Source organism: Hemitrygon akajei, chromosome 4 (assembly GCF_048418815.1).
Source record: "Hemitrygon akajei chromosome 4, sHemAka1.3, whole genome shotgun sequence".
Lineage (NCBI taxonomy): Eukaryota > Metazoa > Chordata > Chondrichthyes > Myliobatiformes > Dasyatidae > Hemitrygon > Hemitrygon akajei.
In genome coordinates this window covers 100,450,307-100,471,351 of record NC_133127.1, presented here as the reverse complement: position 1 = coordinate 100,471,351, position 21,045 = coordinate 100,450,307, and the positions used below count along the sequence as shown (strand labels likewise).

The 21,045-nt window shown below is 41.7% G+C and overlaps 1 protein-coding gene across 6 annotated transcripts in view; it reads left to right on the top strand.

Moving 5' to 3' along the window:
* afap1 (actin filament associated protein 1) overlaps positions 1-21,045 on the top strand; it is a 283,153-nt gene that overhangs the window by 213,499 nt on the left and 48,609 nt on the right. For 4 of the 6 annotated variants that reach the window (XM_073043107.1, XM_073043103.1, XM_073043106.1 and 1 more), the window contains exons 7-8: positions 11,133-11,225; positions 19,227-19,314. In XM_073043107.1, coding sequence (XP_072899208.1) covers positions 11,133-11,225; positions 19,227-19,314 — 181 coding nt within the window. The remainder of the gene's footprint in view (positions 1-11,132; positions 11,226-19,226; positions 19,315-21,045) is intronic. The other 2 variants (XM_073043105.1, XM_073043104.1) reach the window with 1 other exon arrangement.

The following is a 21,045-nucleotide window of genomic DNA, read 5'->3' as shown; positions in this document are numbered from 1 at the left end:
AAACTGCCTTGAGAAGTGCAACATCCCATTAACTCATGGAGTCCCTGGTCAAGATGGAGAAAGAGCTTTCAGGAAGGTATTGAGAACCTTGAATCCATTGTTAGGAGCATACAGAAGTCTAACATTAAGGGGCACAACACCTCACAAGAAGTCATTAACCTTCCCTACCAAACACCACCTGCTTCACCAATGGAAGAGTCCCTCACTGGCCTTAGCAGCCACCTTGGAGCTGAAGCAGAAGGAAATCATCCTCAATCCTGAGGAACTACCTCAGAATTCTCCACAACTTCTTCACAACACTGTCAATGGACAGTGCATATTTTTTTAGGAGGGGCAGAGTTCCAACTTGTGAAGTCTGCTTTTCATGTGATTGTCTGCCTCATGTAGTTCTAAGATAGCCAATCAAGATTTATTTTTACAATGCTGTACAGCTTGAACCTTTTGCTGCCACCTACCTCACTTTAATCTTTACTGAACTCCTGTACAGATCGATGGCATTCTATGTCGATAAAGTTACAGTATGTGTGTGTTGTGTTCAACAAACTCTTGTGTGTAGTATCTTGAATGATTGTTAGCTCTTCCTGTCCATATCTTCTCTAATGATAGCTGATTATTGAAGGTTTCTTGCATTTGATGTGTGCATTGAGATGAGATGAGATGATTCAGAGGCAAGTACAGATGTGTTGAGTCCAGCCGTCTGAACTGAATGGTGAAAGTCTAGACTGGGCGTTGTGGTTGACTCTTAACTTCTGCCCTCGGTTCTGCGACAATAAGGATTGGCCAATGAGTGCTTATGTGATGAGCTTTTTAAATACAGCTCATGAATGTATTAAAAAATGCTTTTCACACAAAGTTTGTAATTGCTGTTCCAGACACAAGCAGACATGACTGTGGCCAAAATTTGGCAGTTGAGGTTTACTGTTACCAGGGTTAGACAGGGTATTTTTATTCAGGAAATTATTCCTGGCCTTGCCTGCCTTTGTTGGTTTTGTGGATTTTCTTGCACAGGGTGCAAATGTGGTTTATTTATCAGACCCAAGCTACAAGCTGGACAGTCAAAGATCTTTCATGGAGCTTTCAATCCTCTCTGGAATCTTAAGTTTTCAGAGCCTGTGATGCAGCTGCTGTTTTACTGTTCAATTTGGGATGTTGTAGCAACTGTATTATATTGCTTAAACAAAGCTCTATTCTTCATTCAATCTCCACAGTGTTCCATGGGTCAGCTTTGGATCTGCATGCTTGAATTTGCTTTCACAGCATGTGTACTTCCCCATTATATGAACTTTACGAAGTCCTCCGCTTAAACAATCATCTTTATCAGGTTTTTTTTTTATCATTTCCAGGTTAATAATTCTTACATATGTGAACACAATTCCTTATTGGAGCAACATGGGTGAGCCTGTGTGCATCCAGCATTATTTGTTCACAATGACGCTTTTCATTCCAGAACTAAGGAGATGTCCTCCTTCCTCAAAGGAAGGGGCGTCCCTTCCTCTACCATCAATGCTGCCCTCAACTGCATCTCTCCCACTTCGTGCACATTTGCCCTCAACCTTCCTCCATCCAGACCACCAGCGATAGAGTTCCTCTTGTCCTCACCTACCACCTCACAAACCTCCGTGTCCAGCACATAGTTCTCCGTAATTTCCGCCATCTCCAATGGGATCCCACCACCAAGCACATCTTTCTCTCTTCCAGAGTTTCTGCTTTCCGCAAAGATCCCTTGTGAGTCCCTTGTCGATTCGTCCCTCCCCACTGATCTCCCTCCTGGCACTTATCCCTGCGAGCGGAACAAGTGTTACACCTCGTCCCTCTCTACCATTCAGGGCCATAAACAGTCCTTCTAGGTGAGGCGACGCTTCACCTGTCAGTCTGCTGGGGTTTTCTACTGCATCCGATGCTCCTGGAATGGTCTCCTGTATGTCGGTGAGACTCGACATAGAGTGTGAAACCACTTCCCTGAGCACCTACAATCCATCTGCCAGGAAAAGCAGGGTCTCCTAATTCCACTTCCCATTCCCAAATCGATACGTCAGTCCATGACCACCTGTACTGCTGCGGTGGGGCCACACTCAGGTTGGAGGAACAACATCTTATATTCTGTCCGGGTAGCCTCCAACTGGATGGCAGGAACATCAATTTCTCGACCTTCTGGTAATCCCCCCCACCCCTTCTTCACATATTCCCCATTCCCATTTCTCTCTCTCACCTATTCTCTTTACCTGTCCATCGCCTCCCTCTGGTGCTCCTCCCTCTTTTCTTTCTTCCATGGTCTTCGTCCTATGAGATTCCCCCTTCTCCAGTCCTGTATCTCTTTCACCAATCAACTTTCCAGCTCTTTACTTCACCCCTCCCACTCCCGGTTTCACCTATTGCATTGTGTTTCTTCCTCCCTCCCCCCACCTTCTTACTCTAGCATAGTCTTATTCTCTCTGGTCCTGATGAAAGGTCTTTGCCCAAATCATCGACTGTTTGCTCCTTATGTAGGTGCTGCTGGCCTGCTGAGTTCCTCCAGCATCTTGTGTGTGTGTCACTTGTTCATGAAACTGACATCCAGTTCAGTATTATACCAAAGGTTCAAAAATTCATTATCAAAGCATGTATCCATCCACAACTCTGAAATGTATCTTCTCCAGATAGCCATGAAACAAAGAAAGAACATGAAAGTCATTCAGAAAGAAACGTCAACCCCACCCCCGCACAAAAACAAAGAGCATACCAATCAATAACCCACCCCTGCACAATATCCTGATTATCATCCCCCAAACCACCCCCTCCCTGCACAAAACAGAACAGCAGACATCCCACCTCTCCGTGACACCCACAAATTAGATACAATATGCGGGAAATTGATTTATATGAGAGAGAGAGAGAATATAAAATGTACTTCACCCCACACTAACATGTACCCCTCACTAATAGGGGTGAAAAATAATGACCGTGTTACTCGCTGCACTGTTTGCAACAGTGACTTTTCTATTGCCCATGGTGGGTTAAAATGTAAAAGACATGTTGAGGTGAGTTTTACAGGTGTCATTCATTCATTAGTATTGGCATATCTAATGTTATTTAAACTAGCTGGCTAGCTGCTAAGGAGCTACTCTATTGCAGACATCCCACCTCTTACGGGAGTCTTCCGAAAATTGATTTTGCAGGGTGGGATGTCTGGAACAGGAGCATCAACCCCCAAAAAGCAACCCCTCTTCCCACATAAAATAACTAACCAAATGCAACAGAACATCAACCCTCAAACAACCCTGCCCTCACACAATGGAAAAGGAACTGGCGATTTTAAAAAAGTCTGAAACAGTTCACAGTCCATAAACGCAATAGTCCAATCATAAACACAGAACCATGATATCATCCTCTGACAGTCATCAAAAGAGAGGGACACTACATGAGGCAGAGGGGCCTACCCGACTGCCACAGCGAGCCCATCAGCGATAGACCGCTCACAGATTCCTTTTCCGGCAGTGATCAAAAGGAAGACAGTTAGCACTGAACACTCACTCACCTTCCACAGTCGCCTGAATATCTCAATCTTTCTCGATGCTTTAATTGGCGATTGATGGACACTTTAACTGGCAAAATTGATATCGAATATCGGCTTGTGGCCATCTTGAAGTTTCTTCACATTGAGGCTGTCTGAGTACACACTCACTTCCCGGAACTTTCTCGGAGACAGCCGGGTGCTGAATCACTCAATCTATCTCCAAATTGTAAATCATGGGCTCTAAAAGACCCAGAAACACATATAAGGTGAAACACAGATATAAAAGAAGAAAGAAATGACATTTTCGTGAGCTATCTGGAAGATGTCAACCAAGGGAGCATTGTATGCTGGCACCACCAGATACTTAGATTGTCAAAGAAATCTAAAGTTGTTGTGTTTCCGTATAACCATATAACAATTACAGCACGGAAACAAGCCATCTCGGCCTTTCTAGTCCGTGCCGAGCGCTTACTCTCACCTAGTCCCACTGACCCGCACTCAGCCCATAACCTTCCATTCCTTTCCTGTCCATATACCTATCCAATTTTACTTTAAATGACAATACCAAACCCGCCTCTACCACTTCTACTGGAAGCTCATTCCACACAGCTACCACTCTCTGAGTAAAGAAATTCACCCTCATGTTACCCTTAAACTTTTGCCTCCTAATTCTCAACTCATGTCCTCTTGTTTGAATCTCCCCTACTCTCCATGGAAAAAGCCTATCCACGTCAACTCTATCTATCCCCCTCATAAATACCTCTATCGTCCCCCCTCAACCTTCTATGCTCCAAAGAATGAAGACCTAACTTGTTCAATCTTTCTTCGCTCCTCTACTAATCAAATCTATTTTCCATTTTCTCTACTGCAGTAAAGGAAATCACTTGGGCAGCATAAAACCCAACAACTTAAAAACTAAGCTTGTTGTAAAAGGATTGGAAAAAGTTTTCATTGTTGCATTAAATGAAGATTAATTTAAATTGTATAAAACAATTATTGCTAAGCAAACTGTCAGGAAAATGAATTCTAGAGTTAATCAGCAGAAAAACAGGCTTTCTGGCCCTTGCGGAACACCAAATACCTATTTATATATCTGCTACAGCCTAACACATCTTTGGGATGTGGAAAGAAGCCACAGCTCCTGGAGGAAATTTAATGAGAATGTTCACCATTTCCACCTCATTGAACCCTATTGAATGTTGAAAGGCCTTGTGGATGTGGAGAGAATGTTTCCTGTGGTGGGGGAGTCCAAGACCAGAGGGCACAGCCTCAGAGTAGAGCGACGTCCATTCAGAGTGGAGATGAGAAGGAATTCCTTTAGCCAGAGAGTGGTGGAATTCATTGCCACAGGCAGTTGTGGAGACCAAGTTATTTGGTATATTTAAGGCAAAGGTTGATAGATTCTTGATTAGTCAGGGCATGAGGAGATATGAGAAGAAGGCAGGAGACTGGGGCTGAGAGAGCAAATGAATCAGCCATTACAAAATGGAGGAGCAGACTCGATGGGCCAAATGGCCTAATTCTGCTCCTATATCTTATGCTTTTATGCAACAGGAATCCTCAAAGAGGTGATTGAAATTTGACTCCAATGCAGGTACTCTACTAATTGGCTATTGTACTCTAGTAATTGAGCCATTGGGCTCTCCAAAAATTTTGTGCAGGTGTATTGCAGTTCTCTAGCAGAAAATATTCAAATAACAAAGTGTTTTTCATTTTTTAATTATTTGTTTTCATCATATTTTAGCTACATACTCATATGAGTACATTTTAAACTTTAGCAGTCTAAGATTCGTTTGGAGTTAATGAAATTCATACAATTTGCTCAAACAAAAAGCAAACCTGGAGGAGCTCAATGGGTTTAGCAGCTTCTGTGGAGTAAAGGGGAGTGGGGGGAAAAGTGAAGCGTGCTGGCAAGTGATAGAGGAATGAGGGATGGTCAATAGATAGGGCTGGGAGACGGGCCAGCGGTGATTAGTGGAAGAAGATGATGACAAATCAGTAGATCAGGCCAGGTGTGGGGGGAGGGTAGGTGAAGGTGGAGACAGTTGTGGAAAGGAAATAAATAGGGACACTGAGGCTATCGGTGCTAGAATCTGATGTAAGGAGAGTAGTCATGGCAACCATTAAGAGAGATGAAGGGTAGATGGAACCAGACTGTTGAGTGAACATAATGTATGGATGGAAACAGAAGGGACGGGGGGGGGAAATGGGAAGAACAGCGGGACATCAGAAGGAGGAGGGTACACAGTGAAACTAGGAAATTCAATATTCACGCTATTGAACTGTAGACATCCAGCTGAATGTGAGATTTTTTTCTTCTAATTTGCATTGGGCTTCTACTTGGTGGTGGGAAGGGTGAGGACAGACAGTTTAGCATGGGAATGGGAAGGGGGTGTTGAAGTGGCATGCACCTACGATACACACCAGTCCTCCCTGAGGCCTGAGCATTGGAAGAGGTTCAAGTTTCTTTGTGTCAACACATCAAGGGCCCACACGTTGATGCAAACAGAAAGAAAGCACGTCAGCACCTCTGCTATGCTAGGAATTTGAGGAGATTTGGTATGCCATCAAACACTCCTGCCAATCACTGTAGATACGCAGTGGAGAGCAATTTGACTGGTTGCACCTGTGAACACTTCCTCGAGATTCCCCTTTTCCTCTATTTATTTTTACAACATTGTTCTGCTGCTGCAAAACAACACGCTTTATGTCATTTGTCAGTGATGATAAACAGTATTCTGATTCAGATTGCCCTTGTGGACAGGGTGTAGGTGCTCTGTATACCAGTCACCTCAGCTGTGCATGATCCTTATGTGGAGAAGCAAATACAGTAAGTGAGGATTATTTAATGTGATTGGCAGCACATGTAGGTTGCTGATATGTCGTGTGAAATAGCTGCAGAAATAAAAAAAAAGGCAGGTGTTCGAAGTCAGAAATAAAAGCAAAAAGTGGTGGAAACACTCAGCAGCTTTGGCTGCAACAGTGGATGTTTCAGGTCTGGGAGTTCCATCAGAAGAACAAAGAAACATGTAAGTTTCAAAGGTAGGAGAAACCCACTGTGGGATTAGATCACAATAAAAATTTTAAATGTCATCATTAGCGTTTAACTTGGACCAAGCAATAATATTCTTCTCTTAACAATGTCATTAAGAATAGTGATTAACACAATTAGTAGCATAGAGGGAGGCATGGTGGTGTCGTAGTTAGTGCGATGCGTTACAGTGCCAGCAGTCTGAAGATTGTGGTTCAAGTCCTGCTGCTATTTGTACGTTCTCTCCGTGACCATGTGGGTATCCTCCCACGTTCCAAAGACATACAGTTAGGTTAATAGGTTGTGGTCATGCTATGATAGTGCCGAAATGTGGCATTATGTAAGTCACTGGTGCACATGGTGCATCTCACTGTATGGTTTGATGACCATGTGACAAATAAAACTGATCTTTCTAAAAAAATATATCTTAATCATGTGACGGTTGTAAATGTTATAGTACAAAGCAAGAATATGCCATTGATTGTAGCAAGCAGTAAAACAGCATAACTTAATAATTTGGCACTAATTAGTCAATTTTTAGCTGGTCAATGTGCTGTTGATGTGATACACATGAAAGCAGCTGTAGTTTTCTCTACAGAGATAATTACCTCCCCAGTCCAGATGCAGGGAGCCAAAGTATCACCTGACCATTGCTGCCGCCCAGCCTGCTGAGACCCTCTAGTCTCTTGTGTGTGTGTTTACCTTTCTACTTCCCAGTTATGTGTCCTGGTGTTACAAGAAGCAGTATGTGAGGGTAATTCTGAGGATGAGTTCAATGTTTTTTTTACCAAAGGAAGCATTGAAAAAGAGATATTTAGGAACAAAAGATGACAGTCTTCAGAATAAAAGAAAGAAAACTATACCAACAAATAAATGTGTTAAATATATTAAGAAAAGCAAGAAAATACAGAGAAAAACATTGGGTTTTGGTGTCATTTGCACTGAAAAGAAACTAAACCGCAATGCTTAATATTAACAAGCTATTTTTACCAACTAAACTGCCATTTTGAAATAAAGCATGGTAATCTTGTAGGAACATTTTAGACAAAAGCTATAAGAAATCAACAAAAAAACAGATGAAGGGTCTTGAACTGAAAAGTTGACTGTCCATTTCCCTCCATGGGTGTTTCTTGCCCTGTTGAGTTTCTTCAGCATCTGCAGTCTCTTTGGTCTCCCAGTAAAAGACCATGATGAAAAATACAGTTTTGACCCAGCAAGTACTTTTGAAACATTGCATCAAATTATTTTCCAAATTGTTGAGAATAACATAATTGGGAACTTAGGAATTGATTCTCCCAATTACAGTTGGTTTTTGCAGGGTAAGGTTTGGTGACAAAACGAAGTTAAAAATGATCCTGTTGCCTTGACAACATAGTGAGTCATCAAATCATCAACTGAAGCCTGATCTGCAAACCAGTTTATCTGCAGATCAATTGACTAAAACAACAGATGTACTAAAGGATGCTCGTTAATTGCTTTATGTTCAATGCCCTTGTGAAACATACTTGATTATACCATTACGCAAACCCGCATGCAACAACATCTGACATCCTGAATAACTTCATAACTTCTTATAAATCAAGAGGGGAAACCAGCCTTGTAATCTGCTATGATATCCATTTCTATCTTGAGGTAAAAAACAGATTCAGTAGCTGAAGTATTTGAACTTGTTCTACATGGATCACAAATTCATTGAATGTTTTGCTACAAAGTCCTTGCAAAGACTGCAGATACAATTGATAAAACCTTTCACTTTAGCAGTATCTCCAACAGCAGCATTCAATGGCACAGTTTATGGAAGATTTTCTGCTTTTGCTACTGAATTCATTTGTGGAAGGAAAATAAATGCAAATCACCAAACTGTTTTTTTCTGTATTTTTAAATCTAAGATAACTACCATAAGGGATCCTTTGTACCAAAAGCATATTACAACACTCTGTGAAGCATGTACAATGATCCTTTCTGAATGTAGTAGTCATATTTCAGTATTAATTTAAATGGTAAACATTAATGCTGGCAATTTTTTTTTGCCCCAGTTAAACTGAAATTTAACATTGGATTAAATTTTGCCAAAAACCACTACCAGAATTTTGATTTCAAATTGCTGACATAAAAATAGCAATTCAGTGGTATTTTTAAAGAAAACATTGATTAACAGATTCAGGAGAATGCTCTTTCCGTGCAATAAACCGAAGAAGTTACAAAAATATTAAAGTTATTTCTGGTTGACCTGTCAGAAATTCAGTCTTTATAACGTACATGTGGGGGTAAATGGTGCAAAGTTGAATGTAGTGAAGACCCTTCAGAGCTTGTAGCAATAGAAATGTAACAACTGAACTGTTGCTTTTGAACAATTTTGTTTTAAAAGAGGCCAATTTCAAAAAGGTCCGTTTTCTCTTTTTCAGATAGATTAGAATTAAAGTCTCTTCTGTGATGATATTTCCTGGTAGTAGTGTCAAAATAAGCTAAAGTATTAAATGTTTTAATTTGTTTCAGAACATTAAGGACTAAGAATCATGATATAATTAGATGTTTCAGATTTTAACTACCGTAGATTCCGGACTACAGAGCGCACCTGATTAAAAGCCGCAGGCTCTAATTTTAGAAAGAAAATCAATTTTGTACTTGTACAAGCCGCACTGGATTTTAAGCCGCAGGTGTCCCACGTTGTAATATGAGATATTTACACAGAAAGATATTACACGTGAGGATTTTTTAACTTTTAATTAAATCCGTATGGTAACATAAACAAATACATATTGCAAATGCTTTTTTTCGAACCGTGCCTGTAATACGGTTACTTTTAAATATACCGTAGATTCCGGACTACAGAGCGCACCTGATTAAAAGCCGCAGGCTCTAATTTTAGAAATAAAATCAATTTTTTAATTGTAAAGGCCGCACCGGATTTTAGGCCGCACCGCTACTTTTAAATATACATACGTATCGGTAACACAAATTACGTTGCATATACTTTTTTACTGAACAGCACGAACAACATTCCAATATCTCCTAGCGACTGGTAAAAATATATATACTGCAGCCTACCAGGAAAAGTTATTGATCGACTTTAACTTAAAAGCAGCGTTTTCGCTCGGGTCTAATCGGGTCTGACACGCTTGCGCAATGCGATCGGGTCTAATCGGGTCTGACGCTTGCGCAATGCGATCGGGTCTAATCGGGTCTGACGCTTGCGCATTGCGATCGGGTCTAATCGGGTCTGACACGCTTGCGCAATGCGATCGGGTCTAATCGGGTCTGACGCTTGCGCATTGCGATCGGGTCTAATCGGGTCTGACACGCTTGCGCAATGCGATCGGGTCTAATCGGGTCTGACGCTTGCGCAATGCGATCGGGTCTAATCGGGTCTGACGCTTGCGCATTGCGATCGGGTCTAATCGGGTCTGACACGCTTGCGCAATGCGATCGGGTCTAATCGGGTCTGACGCTTGCGCAATGCGATCAGGTCTAATCGGGTCTGACACGCTTGCGCAATGCTATCGGGTCTAATCGGGTCTGACGCTTGCGCATTGCGATCGGGTCTAATCGGGTCTGACACGCTTGCGCAATGCGATCGGGTCTAATCGGGTCTGACGCTTGCGCAATGCGATCGGGTCTAATCGGGTCTGACGTGCTCGGGTCTTGCTTTTCTTCGAGTATTTTCCATGTTGATGAGGGTGAGTACAAATGACTGATTTACAATAATTTAATTGTGAAAGTGCGCTTGATTTATCGTACAATTTCATTGGACCTCTGTGAACTACTCATCAATTTTATTGGTCTACTGTTACGAGGCAAAATGTTTACGAGGCGGCATGAAAAAAAACCATGTATTAGCCGCTCTGGATTATAGGCCGCAGAGTTCAAAGCTGTTCAAAATGTGGGGGAAAAGTAGCGGCTTATAATCCGGAATCTACGGTACATACGTATCGGTAACACACAAATTACGTTGCATATACTTTTTTACTGAACAGTGCACGAACAACATTCCAATATCTCCTAACGACTGGTAAAAAAATATATACTGCAGCCTACCAGGAAAAGTTATTGATCGCCTTTAACTTAAAAGCAGCGTTTTCGCTCGGGTCTAATGCGCTCGCCCCCTCCTTTCCGTTTATCGCAAGCCGGTATTTTCCCACAAGACGCAGCGAAACCGGATGTGACGTCATAGCATTCCGGGATGTAGTACAGAAAACAAATATACTTAAAACACTTCTAACTTTAACTAGAAAATACTAACAAATGAATTACTAAGCAAAAATATTATAAACTAAATAACTGCCATAAAGGCAGCACAATGCTTTTCTTCGAGTGTTTTCCATGTTGATGAGGGTGAGTACAAATGACTGATTTACAATAATTTAATTGTGAAAGTGCGCTTGATTTATCGTACAATTTCATTGGACCTCTGTGAACTACTCATCAATTTTATTGGTCTACTGTTACGAGAACAAATGTTTTTGGCGGCATGAAAAAAAACCATGCATTAGCCGCACCGTAGTAAAGGCCGCTGTGTTCAAAGCTGTTCAAAGCGTGGGAAAAAAGTAGCGGCTTATAATCCGGAATCTACGGTAGTTTCATTCTTTCTTCTTTTGTGCACTTTTCAAGGTGATAAAAGATGTTGTTGTACTTTGCAACGTAACTACTGAAGCAGATGGATCCATGACCATTTTTCCCGTAAACAAGGCAGAACTGGAAAAGGTAATGTGATGCATGTTTCCCATTACTGCTTTCCATGTCAGGCTACAACATATAAAAAGTCTGAGGAAGAAGGTCGTAAAGTATTTATTAAAACTGAATTAGTCATAAGCACAAGAGAATCTACAGATATTGGAAATCCAAAGTAACACACACAAAACGCTGAAGGAACTACACAGGTCAGGCAGCATCTATGGAAATGAATAAACAGTTGATGTTTCAGGCCAAGACACTTTTTCAGGACTGGAAAAGAAGGGGGAAGATCCCAGAGTAAAAAGGTGGGAGGAGGTAAAGGAGGATAGTCAGAAGGTGATAGGTGAAGCCAAGTGGGTGGGAAAGGTAAAGGAATGGAAGAGAAAGAACCTGTTAGAAGAGGAGAGTGGGCCATAGGAGAAAGGGAAGAAGGAGGGGAACCAGGTTGAGGTGATAGGCAGGTGAGAAGAGTTAAGAGGCTAGAGCGGGGAATAGAAGAAGAGGGAAGGAGGGGTGAATCAAAATTACTGGAAGAGAAATTCAGCAGGTCAGGCAGCATCTAGGGAAATGAATAAACAGTCTAATTTTCAGGCAGAGACCCTTCTTCTGGACTGAAGCCTACCTGGACAGAATATGAAATGTTGTTCCTCAACCCTGAGAGTGGGCTCATCAGAACCAAACAGGAGGCCATGGACCGACTTGTCAGAACTGAAATGGGGATAGGAATTAAAATGGTTGGCCACTGTGCAATTTCACTTTTGGTGGATAGAGCAGAGGTGCTCAACAAAGTGGTCCTCGACTTGTGCCAGGTTTCAGCAATGCAGAGAAGACCATATCAGAAGCACTGAATACAATAGCTCAGCAGATGAAATGTTGCCTCACCTGGAAGCACTGTTTGGGGCCCTGAATGGAGATGAGGGAGGAGTTGAATAGGTAGGTGCAGGGATATGTGGCAGGAGACAGGAAGCTGTCTCTTCCCCTTTCCTTTCCAGTCCTGAAGAAAGCTCTCAGCCCAAAAAGTAGACAGTTTACTCATTTCCTTAGATGCTGCCTGACCTGCTGAGTTCCTCCAGCACTTTGTGTGTTATTCATATTAATCAGTTGTCAGTTTTTTTTATTGCCTTTGTTGATTCAAAATCCAAATGCTGAATGTTCTGTTTTTGTTAACAATCAATTAGCAACAATAAGAAATTATTATTCTTGATTCAGTTGGGGTTATATACATGCATGCATATTGGGGTATTTGAATTATAGGTGGGGGTGAGGAGCTAATCTTTGTTTCAAACTCATACCTAGGAATGCTCCAGCTTTGGTGTGGAGCTTTGCTAAATAACTGAGAGAACGCTTAGCTTTTAATCAGCCTCCCTTTCAATGTTGCTTCTTTCTTCTGCTCTCTAAGTAAGGAAGCCTGTAAATGAAATATTTTGAACTAAAGAACATTTCAAACACCAAAATCTACTATTCCCATTTTTGTTCTTACAGTTTCTCCTTCTCTGTATTCATATTTATTTTGGCTATTAATTTAGCTCTCGTTCATGTCTCTGTTTTAGTTTCTTTCTGTCACTCTTCCCTCTGTATATTTTCCCTAACTCTGCTTCTTACCTGAAGTGCTACGTGCTAATAATAGATCGAAGTTAGCTCATTTTTTTGATTATTTCTTGAAGTGTTGGGGAAAAATAAATTATAGAATTTAGAAAAAAGTTTAGCTGTATTCAGATTACATTTGGTTTTGGAATATATTATCCATAGACTGAGAAATTTGAAAACAAATGAAGCACGTTTTACTCTTTCTTTATTGTGGATTGGTCTGTAGTTCACATGATGTGTTTCTGCTTTCTGGTCACTCCTTTTTTTTTTGTTGCTATTTTATGCAATTTCGATCAGGGCGGACTGGCTCTGGGGCCTGAAGTTAATCAATAATACAGGACTAGATTGAACTGAATCCAGTTGAGCTGAATATGCCTGGACTGGTTTGATGATTTGTATCTTGGTATTTTATGTTATGTGTTTTTCGCTCTTTTGTTTTTGCCATTGCATGTTTTGTGTGTTGGGAGTTGGATGTTTTTTGTTGAATGAGTTTCATGTTTTTTTCTTTCTTTATCTCATGGCTGTTTGGGGGGAGATGAATCTCAAGGTTGTTTACTGCAATGTACTTTGAATATAAGTGACTTTGGATATTTGAATTGTGTTTGTTCCACATGATCTACAATAATCATTAAATCTACTCATTCACTCACTCAGTCACTCCCTCCTCTGTCCCTCTCAAACACAGAGACACGCACACAGGTACACAGACGTACACACACAGTATAAAAGGGAGAAGGGATAAACAAGGGATTAATTGAGTCAATCTTTTTATTGGAAATGCAAGAAAGTAAGTTTCTGTATCACTTTCTCCCTGAAAATCTTTTATAAACCCCACAAGGTCACCTGTCAGCCTCGTAAGCTCTCCAGTCTAGGCAATGAGCTTGTGAATATTTTATGCATCCCCCCTAGCTTAATGACATCCTTCCTCTTTAATGGTGAGTGAAACTGCACACATTACACTAAGAGCAGTGTACTTAGCATTTTGTAAATTCCAACTCTTGTACTCGGTCATGGTCGATGGGGCAAGAATGCCTAATGCCCTCTTCAACGCCCTGTCCGAAGTTCCGTCTATTGCTTCTTTGCCAATTCTCCCTGTTGATCTCAGGCAGCCTTCCACCACACCACCAATTTTGGTGTCATCTGAAAACTTATTAAGCATACTATCTATATTCTCATCCAAATCATTAATACACTGTATATGACAAGTTGTAGGGAGATTGTAATTGTATACAATTCAAAGTACCTTTATTATCAAACTATGTATAGATTATACAACCTTGAGATTTGTCTGCTTACAGGCAGTCTCAAAGCAAGAAACCTGAAAGAACCAAATTAAAAGAAGAAAGACCAATACAGAGACAGGAAAAAAAACACAAATCATGAAAACAGTAGAAACAAGCTACAGTATTTGAAACCAAATTGAGTCCATGGATTCGAATCCCTGGAGCAGTGTGGTGTAGGCCCAAAGCCTTGGTTTTAGTTCATCATACTAGTGGGGCAAATCACTGTAAAGCTCAGAGACAAGAAGCACAGCGGCCAGGGCAGTCTCACAGTCTCAGTGCCATGCACAGAGGAGTGAACATAGCAGGAGAGCGAGCAAAATTGGCCTAATTCTTACCTCTGGTCCCAACACCCCGCCTTTCCACTCCATCTGAGCTGGTGTTTAAATTGTCCAAACACTAGATAGTGCCTCAAATTAAGACCTGGGCCCTGCCACTGTGATACGATCTGGGCCTAGGCCTCACTGCCCTGCGATATGCTCTGGGCCTAGACCTCACTGCCCTGCGATATGCTACTGACCTAAACCGTGTCACCCAGCCTGAAGCCATTCTTGACATCTCTAAATTGGCTCAGCAATTAAAGTGATCCAACCTCACACCAGGGTTAGGTGGATGGGCAAAGAAACTCCTCTGCCTCGACTCCTTGCTGAATCGCCCACTCCAACTCCATCTCTATCTCAAACACAGTACGCTTCAATTTTGCAACGCAGCACCGGAATCATCCCTCGAGTCAGCTTCACCTCGCTTGATTCTTCATTGTTTGTGGTGATAATTTACCACAATTTACCAAATAAAATATGTTGTTAGTCATATTTTGAAGACTCCATGGTTTATTGGGTTGTCAAAATATGCATGTACATTATAACGCTGATGTTCGTAATCTTCAGATGGCCAGGAAATACAGGAGAACCACGAGAGCTGATAAAAGAAAAGACAGACAGACAGACATACCTTATTGATCCCTAGGGAAATTGGGTTTCGTTACAGTCGCACCAACCAAGAATAGTGTAGAAATATAGCAATATAAAACCATAAATAAATAATAATAAGTTAATCATGCCAAGTGAAAATAATTCCAGGACCAGCCTATTGGCAAAGGGTGTCTGACACTCCGAGGGAGGAGTTGCAAAGTTTGATGGCCACAGGCAGGAATGACTTCCTATGACGCTCAGTGTTGCATCTCGGTGGAATGAGTCTCTGGCTGAATGTACTCCTGTGCCTAACCAGTACATTATGGAGTGGATAGGAGACATTGTCCAAGATGGCATGCAACTTGGACAGCATTCTCTTTTCAGACACCACCGTCAGAGATGGTTACATCAACTCTTCCCCCACTCACCTCTGGCACAAAAAGTGAAAGAAACAAAACTCCCCACCCCCTCCCTTGCACAAAAAACTAGCAGACCGCCCACACTGAAAAAGCATACGGCAAATCCCAACTCCTCCCTCTCATACAGAAAAAGCAACAGATCACCCACGCACCAATCAGCAACTAGAAAGAAAACACCAGAACTGAAGGACAGCAATATAAACTGCAGTCCAATAATCACATAAATCTCAGAATATTGAATACATCCTCCCATCAACCTTCGAGGAGAGTGGCTGCACGAACTCAGTCCTTCCATGAAGAGCAATCACCACACCAGGTCCGAACTCTATCGACCTGGCTACCAATTTCTGTCTCCCCCATGGCCTCTGTTGAGAATGACCGCTGACCTTCTCCACATTCGCCTTGATACCTCAATCTTCCTTGATTCTTCGAAATGTAATCAGTCATGACCTTGTGGAGAAGACCAAAGACCGGGTGCTAATGAGGACCGAGAGCTTGAGCTGCCTCGTGGAAAAGACCACAGTAAGGGGAGGGGAGGAAGAAGAACAAGGTGATATCCTGGTGAGCACATGGTTGAAGTACTTCTTCCTCCTCTTCCCCACCCCCCATCTTCTTACTCTGACTTCTCATCTCTTTTCTCTAGTACTGATGAAGGGTCTCGGCCTGAAACGTCAACTGTTTACTCTTTTCTATAGATGCTGCCTAGCCTGCTAAGTTCCTCCAGCACTTTGTGTATATTAAAAAGAACACGCTGAAAGCGTAGAGAAAGTGAAATAGTTAAATAGATTGCTATCTGGAAGCTCGCCTGAGGAATCTATGTTCACCTCCACCATCTTGACTGGAACTTCTTGCCTTTCGAACTACCAGTAAGCTGTCTCTGGCCTTCAGTAGCAGCACCTTAAACTGGAATTTTATAGAATAGGGAAACTGTAGGGTGCCACAGTAGCGTAGCGGTTAGCGCAGGCCATTGCAGCTCGGGCATCAGAGCTTGGAGTGCAATTTCAGCATCCTCAGTAAGGAGTCTGTTTGTCCTCCCTGTGGAATGTGTGCATTTTCTCCTGCCGCTCCGATTTCTTCCCACAATCCAAAGACATGCCACTTAGTAGGTTAATTGGTCATTGTAAATTGTCCCGTGATTAGGCTAACCCTTAATCCCAGATAAAAAGTGAATTTATTGAAGATGTAGTTGGGTCTGGCAGTATAACGTTAAAAACCTTTGACACTCTCATTCCCATATTACACATGAAGCATAGCTCACATCAAAGGGCTGACAACACCTGTGGAGCTGCTGACAAATAATTGATCTTTACTTCAGCAGAGAGAGAAAACCTTAGTAAACAATGACGATTACTGAAGGTTATTCCAAGTAACATTATAGTATTCCATAATAGTCATAAAGAAGTAAGTTACATTCTTACTCTACCTTATTTTTAATTTATGCTCTTTCTACTCGCATAACATTATGAGAAGATATGACCTGGGCACCTTGAGGCCCAGAAAACTGATAAACCACAAAACCACAATTGGTAAACTGGGCACCAGGGAACTGATAAACCACAAAACCGGTTTACTATTGGTAAACTGGGCACCAGGGAACTGATAAACCACAAAACTGGTTTACTGTTGGTAAACTGGGCACCAGGGAACTGATAAACCACAAAACTGGTTTACTATTGGTAAACTGGGCACCAGGGAACTGATAAACCACAAAACTGGTTTACTATTGGTAAACTGGGCACCAGGGATCTGATAAACCACAAAACTGGTTTACTATTGGTAAACTGGGCACCAGGGAACTGATAAACCACAAAACTGGTTTACTATTGGTAAACTGGGCACCAGGGAACTGATAAACCACAAAACTGGTTTACTATTGGTAAACTGGGCACCAGGGAACTGATAAACCACAAAACTGGTTTACTATTGGTAAACTGGGCACCAGGGATCTGATAAACCACAAAACTGGTTTACTATTGGTAAACTGGGCACCAGGGAACTGATAAACCACAAAACTGGTTTACTATTGGTAAACTGGGCACCAGGGAACTGATAAACCACAAAACTGGTTTACTATTGGTAAACTGGGCACCAGGGATCTGATAAACCACAAAACTGGTTTACTATTGGTAAACTGGGCACCAGGGAACTGATAAACCACAAAACTGGTTTACTATTGGTAAACTGGGCACCAGGGAACTGATAAACCACAAAACTGGTTTACTATTGGTAAACTGGGCACCAGGGAACTGATAAACCACAAAACTGGTTTACTATTGGTAAACTGGGCACCAGGGAACTGATAAACCACAAAACTGGTTTACTATTGGTAAACTGGGCACCAGGGAACTGATAAACCACAAAACTAGTTTACTATTGGTAAACTGGGCACCAGGGATCTGATAAACCACAAAACTGGTTTACTATTGGTAAACTGGGCATCAGGGAACTGATAAACCACTATACTTCTGTTGCACTGCATCTTAAATCATGTAACAGGGCATTTGGAGGCACATCAGACTGAATTCAACCATTTTAGATGTTAGTCTTCCTCTAGACTTTTCTCTTCAGTTTGTGACAAATTGCCCAAACTGAATTCAAAGGACATGGGATTCTAAGCAGGAGTTCTCATGTTCGCTCAATCCAGGCCATGTGTTCCTCTCACTGGTGCCATCAGGAAGGAGTTCCCACCCCACCAGGTTCAGGAACAGTTATTACCCCTCAACTATTAGGCTCTTGAACCAGAGGGAATAACTTCACTTAGCTCGACGCTGAACTAATTCTACAAACTATGGCCACATTTTTAGGACTTTACAGCTCACGTTCTTGATATTTATTGCTTATTTACTATTATTATTATTACTATTACTATTGCTTTTTTTGTAGTTGCACTGTTTGCTGTCTTCTGCACATTTGCCTGTCTTGTCGTGTGCTGTTTTTCATTGATTCTATTGTGTTTTTTTTGTATTCTTTGTGAATGAATACAAGAAAATGAATCTCTGGGTTGTATATGGTGACATATATGTACTTCGATAATAAATTTACTTTGAACTTTGAACAACTTCTGTGACAGATGAATCATCTGTCATTGATATCACTATAGAAGATTGTTCAGCAGATTGTTTATAAATAAATCTGGTGCTTCAGCCTGTCTATTTTTGTGGACTCCTTCCTGGTGCCGGAAGTGTAGTGATTAGCAGATCAGTGACTGAGGTTTGATCCCTGCTGCTGTCTTTAAGGAGTTTGTACAATCTTCTTGTGACCACCTGGGTTTCCTCCCACATTCAAGCATTCGGTTAGTGAGCTGTGCGCTTGCTACGTAGGCTGCCCAGTACAATGCTTGCTGATTTGATTTGACACAGACAATGCATTTCACTGTATGTTTTGATGTTTGGATATACTTTTGATAAATAAAGCTAATCTTTTATCTTTAATACTGTGTCCATTTCCTTTGGATGCATCACTCCCTATAGTCAGTCACCCGTCCTGTGTCAGGCCTTGCTGAACTGGAGAAATAAGAATTTCTAGTTTTGGGAAATCTCACCCTGTCTCTGTCTCTGGATTATTTCATAAGATTAGTTGGAAGTGATTCTTCTTACAGTGTCAACTAATTCATGGAAGCAGTATAGTCTAATGGAGCTGGTTTATTGACATTTTTCTTTTGAACATCTTTCAAGGATTTTATTAGAGATACCAATACACTGAGATCTTTCTGTGTTTGCTTTCAATGCTACAGGAGGGACTCATCCCTGTTGTCTTTACTGGAGGAAACTGTGGTGAGTGTGTTGAATCAGCACCAATATGCAAGATTGACTCTATCTGATTTCCTCTTCCCAGAAGTTATCTTCAGAGAAGCCAAATTCAGATGGTGAAGGGCACTTGGAGAATGGGACTCATTTTGGAATAACAGATGGTAAAGATCAGGGTGAGTCCAAAACTACCTACAGTTTTCAAAACATTGTCAAAAGCATTGTGAATCTGTCATGCAACTTTTACCTCTTAAACTAGATAGAATTTTAATTCTTTTATTCTTTCATTTTAAGTGAAATAATTCTATTGCATAAATCATTTGCCAAGCATTCAGTGAACAATCATTATCATTTCTGTCAAATAAGAAAACACTTCCTAATATTTTGTCATGTGATTTATTTTCCACTTGTCATGAAAAGAATAATTATATTTAAAAAATTTTTTTGGATAGTTTGGCTGACTCAAAAGCACATATGATGTTTCATGTTAAAATAAGATTCCGGAAGACTGGGAAATTGCAAATGTCACTCACTCTTTCAGAAGGGAGGAAGACAAAAGACAGGAAGTTATGGGCCAGTTAGCCTGACTTCAGTGGTTGGGAAGATGTAGGAGCCCATTAAGAACAATTGACAGGCTGCAATCATCACAAGAGGTCATTCACTGATGAGGCTATGCTGGGTTTAAAAAGAGCTTGCAGCCTTTTGGAACTTTTCACTAGTCTGCAATCATCATGAAAGGGCATTCGTTGGTGAGACTGTGCAAGGTATAAAAAGAACTCGGGGCTTTTTGAAACATTTCAAGTCTGCAGTCATCATGAGAGGGGATTCGTTAGTGAGGCTATACCAGGTTTAAAAAGAATTTGGGGCCTTTCGGAACTTTTCGGTGGGCTGCAGTCTTCACAATCTTTTAGGCACTTGGTGAAAGCAGAGTGGCCATTGTTGGAGTGGGCGAGTGTTAGAGTGGTCAGGCTTTGACTCAACAGGCTGGATGAGAACATACACAGTCTAGAGCTTAAGCTTGAGAAGTTAGAGGCTTAGCAAATGTAGGCAGGATAGTAGTTCAGGCAGTGGAATGCACCTCTTGTGAGATGTGGGATTTCAGGGTACCTAATGGTCTCCCTGTTGACTATAACTGCAGGAAGTGCATGCAACTTCAGCTCCAGACTGACCAGGTCTAGAAACTGGAAGAGGAGCTGGATACACTCAGGACCATTCAGGAAGCTGAAAACCTCAGAGTTGGAACTTCTACTCAGATGATCACACACAGAGTGCAGAGTTCCCCTATGGCTATTCCCTTCAGCAACAAGTATAAACCTTTGGGTATTGCTGGGGTGTATGACCTATCAGGGCATAGCAGCAGCGGCCAGGCCAGTGGCACTGTGACCAGCTCTGAGACTCAGCAGGGAAGAGTAAAGTCAGGCAGATGTTAGAGGGGTGCTGAGCAGATTCCATAGCCAGGATGGTGTGTTCCCTTCCAGGTTCCAGGGTCAAGAATCTCTCAGAGCGGCTGTGGTAATAGGGAGGGTAAGCAGCAAAAGCCGTGGTGGCCATTGGCCCCAATGATTTGTTAGAAAGGAGGACGAAGTGCTGTACAGTGAATATAGGGAGTTAGGGAAGAGGGTGAAGAGCAGGACCTCCAATTTCTGGATTACTTCCAGTCCATGTGTTAGTCAGGGCAGGAATAGGATGATAGTACAGATGAATGAGTGGCATGTGCAGCAGGCAGGGTTTCTGGTTTCTGGATCAATAGGATCTGTTGAAGGGTAGGTGTGGCCTGTACAAAAAAGGACAGGTTGTACCTGAACCTGAGAGGAACCTGTTGATAGATATGTGAGAGCTGCTGGGGAGGGTTTAAACTAATTTGGCAGGGGAATGGGAACTGGAAGTTTAGGGCTGAGGATGGGGTA